Raw genomic sequence first — 23,493 nt, forward strand, 5'->3', positions numbered from 1 at the left:
TTGTCAAATTGCCAGATGTCGTCAAATTTGTCCACATACATACTAGTGTGTGGCCAAATATTATGATCCAATTGTATAAGGATGATGACCATTTACTGTACACAGTCAAATATGGATTCTACCATGTTTACCGTCTACCTTGACCAACATCATGGGAAATTAAGTGTAAGACATTACTTTAGTGCCCCCTCCCCCCACCTTTTACCACATAGACATTTCTGTCAATGGAATTTATTTAAAATATGCTAGCATATATGATATCAATTTGGTAATCAGTGATCTTATATTTTTAAACACATTTTAAAAATAGCAATGGCAATGAAATACAACATTGTTACATTGTGTAATGTATCCCCTTTGCCTACATACTGTGAAGGTGTCTGCTTGGGGTCAAAACCATACTACTGACAATGCAGCCAATCAATTCGCTATGAACATGTGTGTTGCATCACTGGAGCATGGAACAATGTATTTGAGAACAACGTACAGATCATCCCAAAAAATGGTACTTGCCAGGGACAGGTACAATTTTGCAGCAGTCACAAAGGACAGTGGGAATGTGTCAAATCTCACCAGATTCAAAACAATGGATGACATGAAAGTAGTTGTATAACAAAATCCAGTAGTGTAAGGACCACTAATTTTTTATCCAGCTAATAACAAATAAGCAATGTCAACAAATCTATAGTAGAAAAGCGTTTTTGTACTACCCACAGGCAGTGCAGTCTGGGACAAATTAGCATAATTACATTTGCATAATACCTCATCCAGAGAAATGAACTGCTCTTTCATGCTTGGCTGCACCAACAGAGTTGGGTAACTAGGCTGTGAGTTCCCATATGGCAGATTACAGAGACAGAGAAGGTTTTCTCCCAGGTGCCACACACAATACAACATGCATCACTATATGCTTCAGAAAAGGCTGACTTCATCTCAGATCTATACGTCAATGTATTTTTTACTGAAATATGCTCATGTCATAGGGTTAATTAAGGCCGGACCAGGAAAATCCAAGCTCAGCATATTTTGCACGTTCTACATCTGGGATTTTAATATGGCCTGAAGAAATATATTCATTTTATTTTTCAAATTCACTCAAGTCTTGTAAAATAAGCAGCTTATGGCAAATAAAAAAAACATATAATAAAAGAATTCTTATCACATATGTTTTAGCAGAATGATGTGTTGTTTTCATGGTAGCAGGGTTAGGTAGCATAAATATACCAGGCTGTGTGGGGCACTCTATCTCACTAGAGGGGGCACAACTATTGCCATCAACTGTGTGGCCAGATTAATAGAAGAGCATGCCTAGAAAACCGGTGGCACCCCCTAACGGCCAGGCAGAGATTAAAAGTTTTGGCTAGAGCAACTAAAAGCCTTATTATCAAAGAGTGAAAAGCCTATAGGGATAAGCAGTTTCCACTCTGTCTTTAACATGAAAGGTTGTCATCTATTTAAGTTTATTCGCAATACCCATCTGTTCCGTTATCGAATTAATGCTATAACAGATTATATATATATTTTTTAAAAGCTTTAATCATCAAACAAACACCCCCCCCCCCAAAAAAAAAAAAAATGGACAAAACACAAATCAGGTCTTACAGATCCATTGTGTGAGCTGGCTGGGCAGACCCAGGGTATTACCCAAGATGGCTGCCTCTCCTAATACCTTGTGAAGGTAGAAAGCACAACCTGTAGAAGTTATTACCCAAAATACCGACACCAATCCTGCATTGTGCCTACTCTGCTCTCTGAGGGGGTTATTCTAACCTGATGGCTTAGCTGTGAAATCACAGGCTGGGCGATAATCGAATGACTGCAGGGGTGCGGCTCATAGTGCTCATGTGGGAGGCCAGTGATAAAAGCCAGTCTTTTTTTAATCGATGGCCATACGTAAGTTGATTGACAGGAAACCGGACGTTTTCTGGGAGTGTCAGGTAAACCGCAGGCATGCCCAAGCGTTTTCAGGGAGGTCAGCTCCAATTCCAATCAGCCGAGTAGGTTCTGGGTTACACACAAAGTGCACGTAGTGGGAAAATCATTAGAGAGTGAGTGAGTTGTGAATAGATTTGCAGCTAATCGCTAATTTGCGATATTTTACCAAGACTTTGCCAGCCTTGCACTGGGCAGGATTTCACACTGGCAGGGTGGCGGTTATCTGATTGCATTAGCAGAGAAGTGATCAGGTCTGAATAACCCCCTTTCCTCTAAAAATCAGCCTATGCAAGGATACTAGTAATGGAAGGGACAGAGATATATAATTTACAGTAAGTAAACAAAGCGTATAAGGAGAGAAGGGTAGGTCACATACACTCTGGAAATGTTTGCTGACCACAGCAATGTTTTGTTTTTCTATGAATGTTCCAACATCTGATCATTTTCAGAATGATCGCTTATGCATACAATTTCAGTGACACTGCAGTGATATTTTTCATTTGCCAGTTCAGCACTTGTCATTAAATCATTCATCTTGAAAAAGATGACAACCATAGCGATTTTACATAAATTGAATCTCAATTAACTATTTAAGTAGTTAAATCCAATACACGGTCATTTCACATTCTTGCATAGCCACAGAACAGTTGAAGCCCTACTGTACAGACTGTATTGGGGCTCATATGTTACATTTTTGGCACATACATTTCTGTTCTTTGATTATACAGTACACAAATAGCTGATCATTTAGTAAAGTCTAACTAACAATAGTAGGAAAATACATCAACTGGCAAAAAATATGGAAAAATTTAAGTTTAAAAGTGGGTGTTAACCTCAATGGCTAAATAGAGGGAGTGTCATTCAAGCTAAATGGAAGTGGGTCAGAACAAGATGGGTTTGGAAAGTATTGCGCTCCTTCACCTTCAGTGACATTAATATGCAATGGAGACCAGCAAATAAGGGGGGGGGGGCAGTATAAGATTAGAGGATGAATTTGGTTACCATACGGAAGTTGAAGTGGGTTTTGTGTAAAACTTTCAATATGGATGGGGAACAATTTGTTTCCAGTGTTGGGCTAAATTTTCTCAAGCCGCAAAGAGAATATGGCCTAAAACATACTTATGGTATTGTTCATAATATGAAGGGCCAGGAGAGAGGGTCAAATTCAATACTTTATTCATTAAAGCAAAAACATCTTTCCAGTAACAATGTATCAGAAGACAAGACCAAAATATGTGATATATGTGGCCAATGTTACCACACTGTGTCCAGCAAAGTTTGGAGCAAGAAGGCCAGAAGCTATGAACAAGGTGAAATATAATATAATATATTATAATATATTATAAATATAATCTGTGAACAAGGAGAAAGGCAGTAAGAAATGTCACAAGATCCCCATTTATTTAAGTTTAAGTTGGGGATCAACTTCAGTCACAATAGAAATCTTAGATAAATGACATGTAGGAGAGGGTATAATGGACGATAGGGCATCCCAGATTTTAAGGGATGCTTGGGTAGATGGGAGTAGATTAGCGGTACTTGGTCTGAGGAATCTCAGAATTTTCAGCGGATCCGAGATTGGAACTGAAGAACTAAAAGAAATGAATGTCCACCCAACCCATCAACATTTCAAAATTTGAGTAGTATTTAAGGGAGGCTAGGGCATGTGGTTCTTGATATAAGGTTAAATCTGGAAGGTTAAACCCTCCTCCGGCTTTTGGTAGCCGCATTTTACAGCAAGCTGTATTGATGGGGGGGGGGGGGGGGGGGGGTTTCCAGGGTTTGAAGACCAAACATATTTAGTTAAAATAGAGGTGCAAGCATGTAGAGCTTTCTTTGGAAAGATATATTATGGGATTGTACGGAATAAGTACATAAATTTAGTTAATAGGGACATTTTAAATGCAGCTAATGAGGCGAAGCGGGAAGTGTTATAGCAGCGCGTTTAGCGCCGCTATAATAAATCTACCCCAAAGTGTCTAGTTTTTATCACCGGCCAATCAGCTCCTAACTATGAAGTTACAGGCTTGGTTTGAAAAATGACAGGTAGGAGCTGATTGGCCGGTGATAAAAACCAGACACTTTTTCACTTCACCGAGCTTAATAAATCTACCCCTGTGTTAGAATAATGGCAGTTATGAGCGGATTGGCTGGTTTTTAAAGACCTATCACGTCGGCTCTACAGCACAGCCGATCTCAACATATCTGGATTTGTACACAGCAACCTTCTGACCGCCAAAACACTGGCTGCAGGGATAGACATCTCAGCTGGATGGGCCAATTGAAATGCCCATTCAGTTGTTTAATATCAAGTGGCCACCAGTTGGCAAATCTGTCAGCATAGTATGTACCTACAATTAAGCTGGGTACACAATTCCCAATATATATCACTTTAAGCGAATAGCCGATACATCGTGAGCAAGTCTACAGGTGTGTACCTCCGATATGTCTGAACACACAACAGGGGTCTGCCAACATGTTAGTAAGGTGTGTACTTAGTTACCTCATTCATCTGGAAACATTAAATGCAGGTGTTACAGTAGTTCAAGTTACAATTTTGCTATCTGTATAATGTTAAGCACATTTCAGTGTTCCTGCTAGGTATAACAGCGCCTCTCCTTCAAAATGCAACATGATCATCATTAACATGAACACCACATTGTAATCATCAAAATGAGCTCTCTTTATATAAATACTAAAACATAGGAGTAATACAGTAGTAATAGTATTCATACAAAACAGTATAAAATAACCAGTTAAATTGAATACATATAATACAAGTGCCTTTAAAAATTCTGCACACAAGAAAGTATAGGAATCAATATCAGAAAGCAGAAAGAATCTGTTTCCTTAAAGTGCAATTGTAGGAACCTGCATCACAAGTCTACATAATAACATATTGTGGGGGGCAATGGTGACCCAGCCCACAGAGATGAAGGCGATGATCACCTTCTACAAGTATGAAACAGCAGAGATGGACACAGAAATAGGTCTAACAACTCCATTCTTTATTTGGGATAGAGTCACTAGGTCTACAAGCATTAGGTCGACACCACTAGGTTGACATGCACAAAGGTGGACATGCATGAAGGTCGACATGAGTTAGGTCGATAGGGTCATTAGGTTGTCATGAGCTGTAAGTCGACATGGGGAATGTAAACAGTCAAAAGGTCGACATGGGGTTTTTCACTTTTTCTTTAGCTGACATGTGCCGACAGACGGTAATTCATGCCCTACCATCCACTAGGGCATGCTGGGAAAATAAAATAGTGTGCTGAGCGTCCCGAAGCATGGCGAGCGCAGCAAGCCACGCGGGGACTCGCAGTGCTACGTTTCAGTGTCCATGTCGATTGTGTCGACATTCGGATTAAAAACACGGAAAACCCCATGTTGACCTTTTGACTGTCGACCTTCCCCATGTCGCCCTAATGCTTGAGTCGACCTAATGACCCTGTTGACCTTCAGTCATGTTGACTTTCCTGCATGTCGACCTAGTGGTGTTGACCTAATGCTTGCCGACCTAGTTGGTGTCTATCCAATGATCCATACCCCCTTTATGAGTAGGAGAACATGAAGTTATTGTCTGTTTCCCATAAGGGTGATCATTATAAAGGGTACAAAATCACTTGTTACAGTATAATTAGAATCTGATATAACAGATATACAGTAGCCTTACCCTGAGAAGTTGCACTCTTGCCCTTATTGACCTGTTTTAGTCGCTTTTGATGGGACTTGCCGTTGTAATGTATTTGAGCTTGCACTGCAGAGTTGAGCTGGATGTTACAGACCTCGCACAGAGTTGGCAGTGTCTTTTCCTGCTTGGACTGCAGTTTTATTCTTGGGCTGTACTCATTCTCACACATAGCAAGCAGGGAGTCTGTGGAGTAAGCAGGACTCAACGGACGCTTCATGACTGCACACAAGAACAGAAGACAATGTTCATTTATTTATTCCATTCTGCAAAGCAATATAACACATACATTTCTTGACCAAGGGCTATAAAATGAGTTGTTAAATTAATTATATGCATACAAACTATCTGTGTGGCGATAACAGTGTTGCTTATTATAGTGAACACAGCAGGAAAAAGGAAAACAATTATAAACTATGGCTGAGGTCTCATTGCAGTCAAAATGAACAGAAAGAACAAGAACAATAACTAAAAAGTAGTGCGTAATAGTTATTAACCCTATGAGTGCCAAGGGAATTTTTCATAATAGGTGTGAAAATTGCCAAGCAAATCTTTTTATTAAACGCTATGAACACCAACATTGCTGTGAGAGATCCGCAAAATAGCTGGTAAGAAAACCAGCGCCGCTCACATCGACTGTTCCTTATTTTGGGTGCAATATACACCTAAACTTCAGTTACCTGACTTGGCTGTATTTATTTCTACAAGAGCGGCTGCAGTGAGCGATGCTGGTGTTTTTAGCAGTTTTTTTGAGGATCGCTCACAGAGGGTTTAGGTTTCCCATGTACACATATTTGCATTAGACTATCCATCACTGTCCTAGGTCTTTCATTATAAAGGCCTGTTTCCACATCAGTTCTCAGACTTCACATTTGTGTGTAATTGGAGCACGGGAGAGATCTTGTTCACTGTAAAAGGCTGCTGTTAAAAATAACACTGTAAAATGAACAAGCAAAAAAAGAAGAAAAAAAAATCGAAAAAAATTATTTAATCAAACAAATAATCTGGCTTCAATAGAGATTGCCATTTTACTAGCTGCACTATTATCCACGAGAATGCAGGTGGGTCTATGGACATCAATGAGCCAGCACAAATACTGTATCTATGGACATCAATGAGCCAGCACATATATCTATGGACATCAATGAGCCATCATAAATATCTATGGACATCAATGAGGCAACGTATGGGTGAGGGTCCATGGATATTGCTGAAACAGCACATGAATCTATGTATATCAATATATGGACATTGTTTAGGCAGCATAGGGATCAATGGACATCAATGAAGTAGTGAAATTGATAAACAACAATATGGCAGCACCTGTAAGCTGCCAGGTATTTGGTCTGTGTTAGTTCATTATTCTTAACTCCTCAAACTCTTAACTCCTGCTTGACCATTTCTGCAGCACCTCTTTTGTCTAGGGCCTGTGGAAGGGGGGGTGAGGCTGGCACTACAACCTGCATGGTGTTCACAGAGAAACTATAACACCTCACTACACATCCCAAACACCCTGGTGAATATTTTCATCACATTACTCTCTCTGACTGGTAAGGATAAACAGGACTTATTTCCCCATTATACAATGTCTGTTTTTACGTCGCTATATATTGTGGTGGAGCCTCAATGATACAATAATGCAACCATGCCCAGGGGCAGGTTGGCCCACCCGGAAACCAGACCATTTCCCAGTGAGCCGGCCCAAAACTCATCAAAAAGGGTCTCACTGGGCTGTGGGCAGTGGCCGCAACACTTTGCACAAATCAAAAATGGCAGCGGGAGGGCTGCTGCGCATGCGCGCACAGAACCTCCCAGGAGGTACAGAAACCCCCGCATTAGCCCTACAGACTCTCGCATTATTAGAATATAATTTTCACTGTATTGCTGGTTTGCATTTCTTAGCACTATTACTAAGATATCAGATTTTTTTTTTTTTTATTGGAAAGCTTATCATTTCCTTCTGTAAAATTGTTGAAATATTACTGTTCTGAGCAATCGTGTTAAGCTTTAAAAAATAGTTTTGGTGTTTGCTTGAGCAATGCAATTTTTACCAATTATGCAATACCTCAAATATGTCACAAGATGGCGTACACATGATAGAACTCAGTCCTTTAACATTGCTACTGCAATTATTGCCTGCTTACAAAAATAGTACAGAGACTATTATGAGGTCAATTTATGAAGGTGAGAAGGGTGGTTCTGTGGCACTTTCAGATGGATTTCCCTATCTTTTTTCAATTTATGATAAAGTTAACACCACAGAAATCTCATATATTTAATTGGATTGAAGATGCAAAGTAAAGCTTTCCATTTTGCCTTTGGATAACCATCTAATAAGCTTTGCTTCATCCATTCTGGGTCAAACTTATGCACGCATTCAGGCCTTTTGTCTGCGCATATGAACATTCTGCAAACAACCCAAGCAGCTTTTGCAAACGTGGGTGACTGTCACTTTAGGGCGTTTGCATGTCCTCCTATGACAACATCAAGACTGCTGATAAACAAGAGAAATCCCTTGCAGTGGAACAATGTTTTCATCAGAGCTCTAAATAGAATTTCAGATTACTAAATTCTAGTGTTTCTAAAATCTATTTAACTGTGATAAGCGGTCACAGAATGTATCCATTTAGCTGCTGTAATTTACTGCAGAAAATGGATTAGCCAGGGCTATCCAATTAGCCCCAATACCTGACATTTATCAGAGATTATGCTTTCAAGTCCCTTAGGCACCCAAAGCATAATCTGCAAAAAGCAGCCCTCAGAGCTGCAGTAATACATGGGACCAGGAGCTTTTCTTGATCCCATGTGTCATTGCCCGAAAATGGGTAATTTTATGACTGAGAAAATGGGCTATAATGGATAGCCCAATAATGACTATTGTGCTAAAATCGCGGTATAGCCTGATTTTTTCTACAGAAAAAGTATTGCATCTAATTGGATACCCCAAGTGAATTCCATGCCAACTGCACATAATTAGATCACCTAAATGTTCTGATAATAGACAACATACTTTTTTTTTTCGGAGGGAGGGTTTATTCATGTAACCCTCCTGGCAATGAGCATGAAACCACCCTGGCAATGTGCATATGTAACCACTGGCAACAAGCATATGTAACCACTGGCTATGAGCATGTAACCCCCATGGCAATGAGCAAATAACCCCCAGTCAAAGAGCAAGTAACCCATGGCAATGAGCAAATAATCCCTGGCAATAAGCAAGAAACCCATTGCAATACAGCAAGAAACAAATGGCAATGAGCAAAAAAAAACCCTGACAACAAACAAACAAACCTCTGGCAATGAGCACATAACCCCTGACAACTAGCAAGTAGGGTGGCCAATCCCGGGATCGGCGGGATCCCGGGATTTGGCCCCCAAAACACCGGGATTTCAATCCCGGGATTGGTTTATCCAATCCCAGGATTTCAGGATTAGACTGCGCATGCGCAGTCTAATGCCGGGCAGCATCTGAGCATCGCTCAGATGCTGCCCGACTTCCCCTGTACCCAGCAGTGCGGCCCTGTGCAGCGTGACGAGGTCATAGGTCACGCTGCACAGGCCGCACAGACAGCTAAGAAGCATCCTGGTTCTGAAGAATGTGCTGGCTCCCGGAGACCCCGCCTACCCACCCGGCTCGCGGAGAACACTCTCCCCCACCCAGCTTGCTCCGATCTGAGACCCCGCCTACCCACCCTGCTCCCGGCGACCCCTCCTGGCTCCATGCCCACCCTCCCGACGACCTCACCCGGCAACATCACCATGCCCATGTAAATAAACATGCGGGGCATTTTTTTTTTTTTTTTAGGGAAGCCAATCCCGGGATCCCGGGAATCCCGGGAATCCCAGGATTGAGCATTTTTCAATCCCGAATCCCGGGATTGAAAAAATTCCCCTGGGATTGGCTTCCCTACTAGCAAGTAACCCTGGTCAATGAACAAGAAACCCCTGGCGTTGAGCATGTATCCCTTGAAATTGAGAAAGAAACCCCTGGCAACAAGCATGTAACCCCTGGATATGAACATGTATGTACAAAAATTAAAATATATGGGAGGGGAGAAAACCTTTTTGGCAGGGGGCACACAATTTCTAATTATGCCACTCTCTGTAACCATGGCTGCAGTTTAGTATAGACTTTAGAATAAGGAGAAAATATCAGAGGGAAGTAACACAGTAATAGGTAGAAAGAGTGGATCATCCATGGTTTACACAATGCTATAGGGAGTTCATTTAATCAACTTGCACTGAATACCAGCCAGTGAAATGACTGACTGAAAAGTCAGTATTACTTAGTTGGTGACAACTTCATCCTTCAGCAAGCTGCACGGTACACAAAGTTCTCTTCTAAATACTTGTTAGTGTCTCTATCACAGCCCAACTTAAATTAGACCTTAGAACTATTTGATAGGCAGATATTTAAAGAATTCTCTTCCAACCATTATCAGACAGAGCAAAGTGCGTTAAAAAAAACCCAAGATTTTATGAAGTTAAATAGTGAAGGATTGCCTTCCAGAACAAATGGCAGCAGGAAGTCTGTTATACACAGCCCAGGAAAAAGTCATGCTGCATATATTACATTATGTAGTAGTGTATTGTGAACCATATTCCTTTACTGCAAAGCACTGTGTAAGAAATAACTTGTAACAAATAGTTTATAAGACATTAGTAAATTCAGGTGATTACTAACGGTGACTAGATAGCAGCACTCACAACCTGTCACTGTGCTTTATTTACATTCTAGTTTTAAACCCATTTATTGCAGGTGCTGCCAGGGTGTGAGGATCTCTTAACTGTGGTGTGTCTCATCCAAGAGGTTCCTGCTGAGGAGAGATGGTTTACTAAAGCAACTACAGAATACAGCACCATTAAACAGCTGATACTGTATATCTCAAATAATTTGCTTAGGTGATCAGAACCAATATATCAGTCAAGACTTCTTTTGTGCCACTGGCAGCACTAACAAATGCCACGTTTTTCTCCAACAGAAAATATCAGTAAAATGGGGTATATACGCAATACTGGGAAGAGGGGGAGATGCTGGTGGTCCAAAGACCAACACCAGCATCCCAATATGGAGGATCAGGGGCTCTGTAACTGCCCTACCCCTCTACCCCTACTTCCATAACCCTATCGATCCCTGCAAGCAGCCTAACTAACCCTACTCGATAATGCCTAACACTAACTCCTGTACCCCAGTGTCTAACCCTAACCCTTTGCAGCGCAGCCTATCCCCCCCTGACCCCCTTATAAGTGCCTAACCATAATAAGCCCACCCCACAGCCTAATACCCCCCCCACACACACACACACACACACAGTCCATCCCTAAGTCCCCCCCTAGTGCCTAAACCCCCCCCCCCCCCCCCCACCCCCTTTGCTTGGGATCATGGCTGTCAGATAGTCAGATTTTCAGCGCTGGTGTTCTGGTGGCACCGGGATTCCCGGTGGTGTTCTGGTGGCCCCCTCATTGGTCGCTGTGCAAAATTCATACTACCAATAGTAATCTCCCTGAAACTAATTTTCAAAAGTAGACAAGTATGTCCTATACCAAATCAACATGTTTGTATTGTATAAGCATTACTCCGTATTACCCAGATTGCTTTGTTTCGAACACTCCAAATTATTTTTTTCTTTAACAATTGTGCATTACATATAGTACCTACAGCGGATTATTTATTCAAACTGAGCAATGTGCACATAATTTTGTGCTGTCACCTATATTAATCTTAGTATATAAATGTAAGGTTCAAGAAATGAAAGCAAAACCTATGTAGTATAATGTGCTACATACGCAGCGGTCAGGAAAAGTAGTTTACAAGGTTTGGTAAGTCTTGCTTTCAGCCTTACATCTGTATTTTTTTTTGCAAGTAATGTTGTTTTTCCTTGGTAATGCAAGTGTGTCAATAGGTAAGAAAGAGAAAATAAACCTTTATTCATACATTGACTGCAAATAAATGAATAGGATTGAAATTATATATACACCCTCTGTATATATATATATATATATATATATATATATTTATTTATTTACAGTTTCTTATATAGTGCAGCAGCAGATTCCGTTGAACTTTACAATTGTAGACAGTGGTAGAACAAACTGGGATACAACAGACAGACTTGGAGGTATGAGGGCCCTGCTGCAAGCTTACAATCTATAGGGCGTGATGTATTAACATACATCACTGCCCTTCGCCGCCCGGTCGCCACGATGCCAGCGCATATGTACTAACATATGCGGCTGGCATTGTGGTGCGGTGACGGAGGCCCCCCGCGATACCTGTACTGTGGTGTTCTGGGGGTCTCCGTCACCTCCCAGACGCCTACTGCTTCCCTCACATCGGGACAGCTCCACGTGGCTGTCCCCGGAGCCCCCTCCTCCCCTCTGCAGCCGGAAGAATGTCCGGCTGCCATGCTAGGGGGAGGAGGGGCTTACCTTTCCGGGGTCCAGGAGGACCTGCAGCAGGAAGGTAAGCTAGGGGGAGGGGAGGGGGAGATGGGGGGTCGGCGAGGCGGCGTGCTTGCGGCGGAGGCGGCGAAAAGAAGCCTATAGGCTTCTATAGGGTATCACCACCTAAAGGTAGCGATACCCTGCCTGGCGGTAACGGTACGGCCGGGTTTTAGTACATATGAAAATGTGGTAAAACAGGTGTTTTACCACATTTTCAGCTTCATACCCATAGGAGGGAAACACAAGGACAGGCACCAGTAATAGCATAGCAGTCCCACCAAGTTACAAGTCTAGAAGAAAAAGCTATATAACACATAAGTACAGGGCATAAAGTGGGCAGAGGTGGGGGAACTCATTTCTCTATGCCACCTAATTACACACCCTCCTCTCCCCCCAATAGGCAGAGATAGGTCTAGTTGTAGAGATTTGGGCATCCCCTTTAAACTAGAATGCTTTTCTGTGAGAATTACTGTGCAGGGTCAATGTTGAACACCCAGTTCCCCCTTAATTTAACCCATGCATAAATGCCTCAGAGGGTTATGCGTGAGGAACTTAAATATGATAGGTACATTCATACAGTATAGCAATAATAGTTTTAAATAATAAGTTAGCATTCACTTAGCAAATTAATAAACACTATTCTTGGTTTTGAAAAAAAGACTCACACAGATCACCTGTGTAAAATGTGGCAGCTGGTGATACACAGTGCTCCTGCTGGGTGACCTGGGAAATGTTACCTGTGTGGGGTCCTTGGGACTGAGTTTGAGAACCACTGTTATAACATATCAATCATATCTTTTTGTATTGCAAATGCATAGTTTTAGTAAAACTATAATTTGGAATATATATATATATATATATATATTCATTTATTAGCAGCATCTGTGCAGTGGAAGTAAACGCTAAGGCTCCTACCTTTACACTCCGGTCCCTTCCCCGTGACTTGCTCCCGAGCTCCCCCTTGCTCTCAGCTACTCTGTGACAGAGGAGAACTGTGATGGAAGAATCTGAGGCATGTAGCACTCAGCACAGCTATCGTAAAAGTCCTGTTAGGTGGAGGAAATAAATCAGCTGTTCTAATGCCTCACCAATATTTTATTATCATGTCTTCTGACGACGTACTGTGTCAGAGGACGGCCGTAGGTGCGACTATTAAGGCAGGCGGGTGATGGGTGCCAACTGGCACTGTTTATAGTGTAGGTGTCTGCCAAGTCATGCCACTGGGTAAGAGACATCAGGCAGCTAAGGGGATTACATTTTTAAAACTACTACAGTGCAAACATAGCAATTAACCCCTTGTATGCTGATGGTATGAGTGCATGGACCAATTAACACACCTAGCCTACAGACTATCTACCAAGGTCAACATAGAAAAGATAGAAAGTAGAAAAGGTCGACAGGTCAAAAGGTCAGCTTGAAAATGGTAAACACAAAACATAATCGACTTTTTTTTGGGGGGTGTAATTTTATATATTTCACTATATCTGAGACAAATTAGGGGATAGGTGTACGCTTGCAGGCTTCACACGCCTCCCTTTGGGCAAGGTGCAAGATTGAGCTTGGCACAAATGACTATTCCCAGTTGTAGGGTGTATGGTAAATGCTGAAAAACTTGAATTTGAAAAAATAAAACCTAAAACTTGTTGGGGGTTATTCAATCTGTGCAGATATTTCCCGACGGGAAATATCGGCACTCACCTTTTCAATGCAGTCCTTAACGACAGCATTGAAGGGTGTCAGATACAACTTTTTAAAAAGTCAGAACTGTTTCGTGGGAAACGGTTGCAGATTGTCAAATTCACACCCGTTTTTTCGACAATCCGCAGCAGTTTTCGCTGCTCCGCAGACTTTCAGACACTGGACAGCCAGAACATTGAGTTCCAAATACTGATGTGCTTTCAGACTGGACAAAAAACGTCCCAGGATTGTGACTGTTGAGATGTTCCGACAGTCGGAATCCCAGATTAAATACCCCTCGTTGTCTTTTTGTGCCTGTTGACATTTTGAACCTGTCGACATTAAGCACTGACTAACTTTTATCCGTCCACCTTTTGCATTTTGAGCATTTAGGGTTGACCTATTGACGGCCTATAATTTTACTGTAGAACTATGAACGATATATACTGAAAAAGATGCCTTAACAAGATTCATTTATATATTAAGGTCCATACACAATAGGCGTTTTTGCCCAGCGTGTATGAATAACGATGATGGGGAAAATTGCTGGGCTTAAAAACACCCAGTGCATACACACACTGAGTGATTTTTCACCCGTTTTAGTGATTTTCCTAAGGGTTGATGGCTTTGCATAGCGGGACGCAGTGTGTATGGGCCTTTATAGTCTTTTCAAGGAAAGTAGAAACCTGCTTTATGCAAACTGAAGGTAAATTGGGCGCACCTTGCTTCAGAGAAGCTTACACATACTAATGCGTATAGTCACCAGTGTGCAGTGTCATGCATCTGGCCATAGGACTGCTACTATGTGTGTACTCGGGTTATTACTAGTCACCATTAGTGCGCTCTTACACGTACCCTGCGCTACATTCAAAAGATACGCTTCCAAGCCGACAAACTATCACTAACCGCTAACTCTTCACAGCCTGCATCTCAATATGCCATCAGTAGCTGTTGTTTATGTGGGAGAGCCCTGCTAAGTATAATTGTGAATGAAATGCATAGAACTGTGTATCCCTTGAACTAATGTGAACCCATTTCCCAGCATACGCTGTGCACATTCCTGTGTAATACTCTCCACAAACAGGTAGACATTTCATTCTGTATCATCCACAATGTGTTTAACTTCATAGGTCAGCAGGTATATGGTCGTTAGGTCGACATGCATTCGGTCTACCACTGAAGGCCGACATTGCTTAGGTCAACCCCTGCAATAGGCCGCCATTAGAGGGGGGGGGCGCCCCCCGCCGCCCATTCAAACCCCCCCAATCCCCCGCAGCCTTACCTTTCACGCTAGTCCCGGCGGCTCCGTTCTTCTGCTGAGGACCACCACAAAATGGCCGCCCCCATACAGCAGATAGTTTCAGAGAACTGTGTGCTATATGGGGGCGGCCATTTTGTGGTGGTCCTCAGCAGAAGAACGGAGGCTCCGGGACCAGCGAAATAGGTAAGCCTGCGGGGGATTGGGGGGAGGTGTAACTATAGCACCGCAGCCCCCAGCACCCCCATATGCACAGCGCCCCCCCGCGGTGGCGGGGGCTGCGGTGCTATAGTTACGCCAGTGGACATGCATAAGGTGGACATGGATGGAAGGTCTGCACAAGCATTAAGGCAACAATGGCTAGGTCAACATTTTTTTGAGCCGACATGTGCCGACAGGTGGTATTTCATGCCCTACCATCCACTATGGGCACAGAGGGAGAATAGAATAGTTTGCCGAGCCTAGCAAGACACCGTGCCTACAGCATGGCGAGCACAGCAAGAAATGTGAGGGGACACAGTGCACAGAAACGGTGTCCCTGTCCTTTCATTGTCGACCTTCCGTTCATGTCGCCCTACTTCAAGTTTGGATCTAAGCCACGCCAACCTTCTGTGATCTACCAAATGCATGTACCTTAGGTTGGTCAACCCGATGACCCATAACCGGTCAGCTAATGTGATTGGGAAAAGAAAGTGTCAAAAACGTGTTCCTATAATAGTGCCACCATTGATATATGCAAGGATAATAAATACCTGCAGAATCCATTATACAAATTAGCACTTACATTACAATTGAGGCCATTTCTTATTGTTGTCAAATGTTAAATATTATCCACTATAGATAATATTAGAACAAAGGGACACTACCTTTTACCCAGCCATTCGGTAATTCCAGGCAGCTTGCAGGGCATATTGGTGGTGGGTAGACATAGCGATCAGATGAATTGTAAAACAATATTAGAATAAGCTCCTGGAAAGTACCCTAAGTACATGGTATATAATTACTGGTATAATAAAGCAGTTATTCTCGATATGTACATTTCCTTCAAAACGCCCAAGATTTATGTAATGACAAATGACTAAAGAAAGTTCCAGCTGTGAGTGAAGTTTAAGCTCTGCCTCCTGAGTGCTTTATGTCCTGCTCCGGGACTATTTACAAGTTGGCCAGAGTATTTATAGCTGTGATCTTATTTATAAAGCATTTATTTCACTGTAAGCTTGCCTAATAAGCTGTAAATAATGAATGAGCTACTACTTGATAAATGAGATTAGACTCTGGGTACGGTGCATACTGTAGATCATAAATAGGTCCCCATGTAATCTATATCTCATTCAAACACATATTAGTACTTTTAGGATTGCAATTAAACAGTGAAGAGCTGAGATGGTGCATTTCCAAAACCATTACACCTTAATTTATGCATTATGATACTGTATGCATTTAGACGTTTAAATTAGAATTGCAGACATATAAATTAAATAGGCCACATATAGTGATTTAAAAACAATATATTCAGCCTCTATACTTTTCTTTATGCTTAAGGACGTACTAAGGGATGTACTAAGACAAAAATGCGGTAAAACCCCCGGTTTACCGCATTTTCAAATGTACTAATCCTCGGCTGCCACGTCACCGCAGAACAGGGTATTGCCACCTTTGGGTGGTGATACCCTGCATAAGCCTATCATAGGCGAATCTAGGGGGTGGTCCGGGGGTGCACCGGGCCACCCATTAGACTGCCCGGCGTCTGTACCTTCAAATATTTAATCACTGACGCGGCCCGTTTTTTACACAAAAACTTGGCCACGGGAGGGCTGCACGCATGCCCGTCCTGAGACTGTCTCTCAAATTGCAGGGCAGTTGGACAGATTACTGCGTTTTTTTTAATGGCCTTAAGAAAAAAGTAATCTGTGTCGTCCCCCCCACTTCCTGGCCCTGTTTTTTTTTTTACTGTATGCTCCCACAGGGTGCATTGGGGTGTGGAAGTGGGGTGGATGGGTTGAGGTAGTGTTGGGAGGGGTTGTGTGACAAAGATGCAGGGAGAAAAAATGTGGGCGTGACTTGCCCTGTTAAACCATGCCCCCAAACAAGGCCACACCCCCTTTTTGCATGCACGGCTAGGCCGCGGGAAATCTATTATGTTTAGTCTGGGACCACCCATTACCATATTTCTACATTTACCTATGAAGCCTATGGGCTTCTATCACCACCTGCTGCCCGCTGTCCGCCGCAGACTCCTACCCCCCTCCCCTGTTCTGTTCCTCTTCCCCCAACACAATGTCACAGCTGGGGATGTCCTTCCGGCTGCAGGGAGGAGGAGGAGACACCCTGGAGGTGAGCAAAGCCCAGGAGGTGACGCAGACCCCTGCACACCACATCACAGATATCGCGGGGCCCCCGTCACCGCACTGCGATGCTAGCCACATATGTTAGTACATATGCTCTAGCATCACGGCGGGGGCGTGGTGAGGGGCGTTGATGTATGTTAATACATCCCGCCCTGGGACTTTATGCTTAAGACCTCACAAGCAGAACCATCTTAAACCTTTTAAACAGTGGTGGCTCCAGAGGAAGGGCTGCAAAATAGAGGAGCAGCATCAACTGCGAGTGAGTCAGTTTGGAATGGCAGTTGGCAGTAGTTGGTGTGGCTTCTCTATTCCTTCTTCCTGAGGGTGCAAGCACTTCCAGCACTGTTATGGGTGCCTGTTGTGATACTAAAGGAGCCCATACACGCTCCAATCCCGGCAGTACGATGTGAGCTTTGAGGTGCTCCCGCGGCACCTCATCGCACAGTACAAAAAGTATCTGCTGTACATACTTTTTGTACTTGCTTTTCATTGCATCGATGTGATGGATGCTACCTTAAGCTTTCAGGACTCATTTGCATAGAACACCTTCTCTTTTCCAGAACTTACTTTAATTGGTACATTGCGGCCACCAAGACTTAAATTCTAAGTGGTGCAACTTTAACATTCTAGGATAGCATATGACACCTCAAGAACTTCCAAGAAAAAAGCATGCCACATCTCCAAGATAGCAAGGACAATCCTCACTAAGGAGTGTCCAGTCTTCAAATAGAGTAAACAAATATTTTCTTAAACATTCCACCCAAACAATGTAAATCTTTGGGTCCTTGTGGAAGGGACAGGGTTAAAATGGCATGAGGAAGGGACAGAGCTAAAATTGGGGCCTAATGACATGCCCATTGGCTCCACCCACGAGGACCCCTGCTGTTTCACCTCTCCAAATTCTACTGGATAGGCATTTAAAAATGTAGGCATGTATGGAGTGTTGCAATATCACTGTTGCAATAAAACAATCCTAATTAAGTATTTTCTAAAAAAAAATATGAGCAGTAACACATCTCATATACATATACAGGTTGACCACCAAATTTCCAGGACTTGATGGTCTGAAACCTCTTCTAATACAGAAACATCAGGTGCAGGGGGATTTAGGCTATGGGAGGGTTTAGAGGCTGCAGGAGGGTTTAAAAGAACAGCGAGAGTAAGAGGGAACCATGCTGCCTGCGGAAGGGGCTGCAACGGAACGGTCAAACAGATGGATCATGGGTGCAAGGTGTGCTGTGGTGGGTGAGACAGGTGTGGATGGGGGGGTGCTGGGGTAGTGCTGGAAACCAGGGGGATTGATTATCGGTGGTCAACCTGTACAAGTAAATGTCTTTCTGCACAATTATCTCCAATAGCTGTTACGAGCTGCAACATCTACCCTACAGGGATATGCCACTGATAGGTGTCTGCAACATCTCCCAGGATGGCCATTGCTAGTTATCTGGATGGCCGCTAAGTATCCTGGGGGCAATCCAGGATCAAGATAGACATCGGCACATCAGCTACACAGAAGTTGTGATTATTGGTTCTATCCCCCTCAGTGCTGCTTATTGTCCACGATTCCTTTTAAAAGGAATTCAGATCAGCATGCCCTGGCAGTTATAATTTGTGCTTTGGTGTAAACTGCTGGTCCATGTTCCATGTGCCCGCATCCTGTGCTCATCCTGTGGATACTCTGGCCATCTGTCAGATTACCGGCCAGTCAGTTACTCTCTGTCTTTGTCTTGCTTGAGTACCCATCCTGTTTCTTGTCTGCACCCATATATTTCTTTGTTCTCAGCCTGCAATTAGTTAATATCTGCCCTTTGGGGTGTGGTATGACTGCCTTACAGTCGGGTTTACGGGGGGGGGGGGGGGGTTAACCCCTACCCAGTATACACTGGGTCTCTGTATACTGCGTCTGCTGAAATCAAGTCTTTCCAGAACACAATTCCAACCTGCTCACATGATAACCCTCAGTCCCCTGGAACCCTGATATATCACCCCTCTTTTAGTGCTCAGACTCTACTGCACTGTGCACTAGAGTGGCACTGCAGTGCCTGGGAGAGAGGAGGGGGCCCAAGCGGAGGGAGCTGTACACGGGTCCTCCTCTCTTAAAGCACCTCTGGTGTGTATGCTAAAATTATAGGAAACACTGGCCACACACTAGACATACCTACTCTGGTAGTGACATACTGTAAGTTAAGGGGTCCCTTATAAATGTTGCTATGGGACACACACAGTTCTACTTAAATCCCTGAGAAGTTCTCATGAAATATATCTACTCAGGAGTGTCCATGAGTCCATTGTTAATACAAATTTAATATATTAGAGTGAGACATATGGGAAGAGTATACAGTATGTTTTATCATAACTTTCCTGTATTAAAAAAAAAAAGATAATAAGGCGTCCTTAAGCTACAGTAACTATTCTCAATTTATCTTTGGAAAAAATGAGGTATAACATATGATGGTTTAAAAAACCTTACACGCTAGTTATATTTTTTAATTGTATCAAATATCAATGCAAATGTGCACTGTGCTGTTCTCTTCAGATACTATTAATTGATTATTACAGCTTAATTTCTTATTGCAGTAATAATAAACTATGGGGGAAATTTACGAAGATGTGTATTCTACTTCACATGTGATGTTGCTTTGGGCAACCAATCAGAATCTACTTATTTATTTAGCACCCTCTAGAACAGGGGTATCAAACACAAGGCCCACGGGCCAAATCCGGCCCACCAGACCTCTTCATGTGGCCCGCGCAGCCGCCGCCAGCCTTCACCTTTTATTCTCGATTTTTTTTTTAAACAAGAAAGCCGCCTCTTCAGCGCATGCGCGGCAGCCTACAAGCCAGAGAACACCTGCCCTCTAGTGCAGTGCCGCCGGTCGGCAACCCCTCCTCCACTCCCACCTGCTGTATAGGAGCCAGAGAGAGGAAAGAGCAGGTCCGTCGTGGTGAATGGTGTTGCTGCTGCTGTGCGCTCCAGGTCACTTACTGCTGAGTGTGCACTGCACAGTGACCGGGAGCACGCTGCCCCCCACTCCTGGATAGATAGTGCGAGGAGCGCTACTCACAGGAGGGAGGGGGAAATGCGCCTGTGTGAGAGCGCAGCTGTGTCCTTGGTGGTGGAGCAGCTCAGACTGGAGTGGACGCATCAGAGCGGGTAAGTGTCAAACTCTCTGCCTATGTGTGTGTGTGTGTGTGCACTGGCACATTGCAGCCCATCATTAATTGCTGTGTCCCATGATAATAAGCAGGACATATGCCCTAAGACTGAGTGCTGCCCCCCTGTGCAGGCAGCGTATGCCCTAATGCACTGCTGTTCACAGCAATAGCAGGAGGGAAATGCTACTGCTGAGTTACAGTGGTATTATTTGGGACATACTTGTATGAAGGACACTATTATGATAATAAAGAGTGGACACATAGTCCTACAGATACAACCGACTCTTTGAGGGTGACCAAACTGCTGATGCGGCCTCCGATGAATTTGAGTTTGACACCCCTGCTCTAGAAGATAGTAGACAGGATCTGATTGGTTGCCCATAGCAACATCACATGTGAAGTAGAATACAGATCTTAGTAAATTTCCCCCTATGAGTAACCAGAATGTATATAAAAAACCCCCACACACAGCAACAGGGGATCTGAAAAAAAAGACTGTTCCTACTAATGTGATCACTTTGGGACCAGTAGCACATGCGATATAGAGTAGAACAAAGGCTGTGATGGATAACACCATGATCATGTCCCAGAACATGGTAAATTTGCCCAAAAAAGCAAACTCCATAAAAAAAATGTTGGGATTGATCCATTAAAAAACTATAGGGACTTCTTTTGCAGACAAGAAATGGGGACCATGCAGATATCTCCAAAATGTTCTGCAGTCCCGTGTGCACTAATTATTAATATTCTTAATGGGTCTTATTAGTTAAGAAATATGGCCCATAATATGAGTAGTCTGTTACCAATGTGGGCACACCTCATTTAGAAGTACTCCATTGCATACAAGCCAGAGGAAACAGCATCCTTGTGGTTCAACATCTGTATTTAAAATTACATGGCAAACTTACATTTAGAGTACAGATCAGGGGCAAACACAGGATTTTCAGAAGGGGGTTTCCAGAGAGGGGCGGAGCAAAGCACGGAGATGGACACTTAGGGCTATTTCGCACGCTCCGGCTCCTGCCGGGCGGCGAAAACCCATACGGCCTGGAAGTCGTGCAGCACACAGTAGTTTATCTTGGAGGGGATGGCCACAGCCCGGCAGCCGTCCCTTCCAGTGGCGGGATCCGGCTGCAACCGTGCGGCCGGGCCGTGGCCGTCCCGTGTGAATGGACACAATGGTGTATATTCACAACTAATGTGTGCGGCATGGCTCCCTGGCCGTGCGGGATTTCACCGTCCGGCAGGAGCCGGAGTGTGTGAAACCGGCCTTAGGTGACCTAGTATATGCCGGGTCAGTTAAAGTATTATAGATAGACCAAATGTATATAAATAATAATAATGTAGTGTAGAGGATGTTTAATACGCAGAGGAGGGGTGTATAGTGGAGTGGGCTTATTATTCATAATTTTCTGTTGAGAGGACAGCTTGCTTGACTGCAATTAAAATCTAGAGAATCCCACCTTCTAAATGGTACTGGGGACTAGGGGATCCGAGTTCAGGAGGCAGAGCAATCCGCCAACGAGAATAGAAAACTACATACCAGGTGTGTGGAGCTGGAGCAGTAACCAGCTGCTGGAAGGCTGATATCTCTGGTTCTGGGACCATTAGAGACAAGCTACTAGTGTCCATCAAAGGGGGAGAGTCCCAGCTTTTAGAAAAAGTCTAAGTCAGATAGAACCTGAAATATCTGACTGGGAAGAGCAATTAACAGGTTGGGTGGGGACCACTCATTTGAAGTCAGATATCTCTAGTTCCCCAGGGCCGATTTCTAAAATTCTTGTACCAATGGAAATAGGGGACCCTCAGCTTTCAGTCTAGGGTACTCAGAAACCCCCATGCATGCACCGCTGCCGGCTGCCCTGCCCGGCGCCTCGGTCCAAACATCACGGACGGGCGTCTAACTCCCTCATCTAAGCTGCTGCTGCTGCTCGTGACGGCTTCCGGGCAGCGCAGCGCAGCACAGCATATTCCGGCAGAACTCCGGGGTCACCTGCCCATGCTACCCTCCTCCCTGGCTACAGCAGCGTCATCAGCCATCCCAAGCGCTGGCTGTAGCCTGGAGGAGGAGAAGGTATTCTGCTGCCGCCCTGGACCCGCTGGATCATTTATCCTTAAGGTGAAGGTGGATTTCTTTTTTTTTTTAATACAGCTAATTGATGATGTTATAAACTTGGGGATTGGTGGGGCCCAGGGGGGTGGTGGGGTCGGGAGAGTGAATCTCTCTGCTGCCACCCTGCTGTGCTCTATATATCTTTATGTGTATATATATTTATTTATTTGCAGCATCTTATATAGCGCAGCAGATTCCGTTACACTGTCTAATATAGCGCAGCAGATTCCGTTATAGTGTCTTATATAGCGCAGCAGTTTCTGTTACAGTGTCTTATATAGCGCAGCAGATTCCGTTACAGTGTCTTATATAGCGCAGCAGATTCCGTTACAGTGTCTTATATAGCGCAGCAGATTCCATTACAGCGTCTTATATAGCGCAGCAGATTCCGTTACAGGTTCTTATATACCGCAGCAGATTCCGTTACAGTGTCTTATATAGCGCAGCAGATTCCGTTACAGCGTCTTATATAGCGCAGCAGATTCCGTTACAGCATCCTATATAGCGCAGCAGATTCCGTTACAGTGTCTTATATAGCGCAGCAGATTCCATTACAGCGTCTTATATAGCGCAGCAGATTCCGTTACAGCGTCTTATATAGCGCAGCAGATTCCGTTACAGCGTCTTATATAGCGCAGCAGATTCCGTTACAGCGTCTTATATAGCGCAGCAGATTCAGTTACAGCGTCTTATATAGCGCGGCAGATTCCGTTACAGTGTCTTATATAGCGCGGCAGATTCCGTTACAGTGTCTTATATAGCGCAGCAGATTCCGTTACAGCGTCTTATATAGCGCAGCAGATTCTATTACAGTGTCTTATATAGCGCAGCAGATTCCGTTACAGTGTCTTATATAGCGCAGCAGATTCCA

At 43.6% G+C, this 23,493-nt stretch overlaps 1 protein-coding gene across 5 annotated transcripts in view; it reads right to left on the bottom strand.

Moving 5' to 3' along the window:
- LOC146008023 (uncharacterized protein C17orf113-like) overlaps positions 1 to 23,493 on the bottom strand; it is a 294,190-nt gene that overhangs the window by 170,290 nt on the left and 100,407 nt on the right. For 4 of the 5 annotated variants that reach the window (XM_083146887.1, XM_083146885.1, XM_083146884.1 and 1 more), the window contains one exon: positions 5,612 to 5,848. In XM_083146887.1, the coding sequence (XP_083003013.1) occupies positions 5,612 to 5,846 (235 nt within the window). In that variant the 5' untranslated portion in view covers positions 5,847 to 5,848. Of the gene's footprint in view, positions 1 to 5,611; positions 5,849 to 23,493 lie in introns of those variants that run through there. The other variant, XM_083146889.1, reaches the window with a different exon arrangement.

The sequence above is a fragment of the Crinia signifera genome, chromosome 6 (genome assembly GCF_055691185.1).
Source record: "Crinia signifera chromosome 6, ASM5569118v1, whole genome shotgun sequence".
Taxonomy (NCBI): domain Eukaryota; kingdom Metazoa; phylum Chordata; class Amphibia; order Anura; family Myobatrachidae; genus Crinia; species Crinia signifera.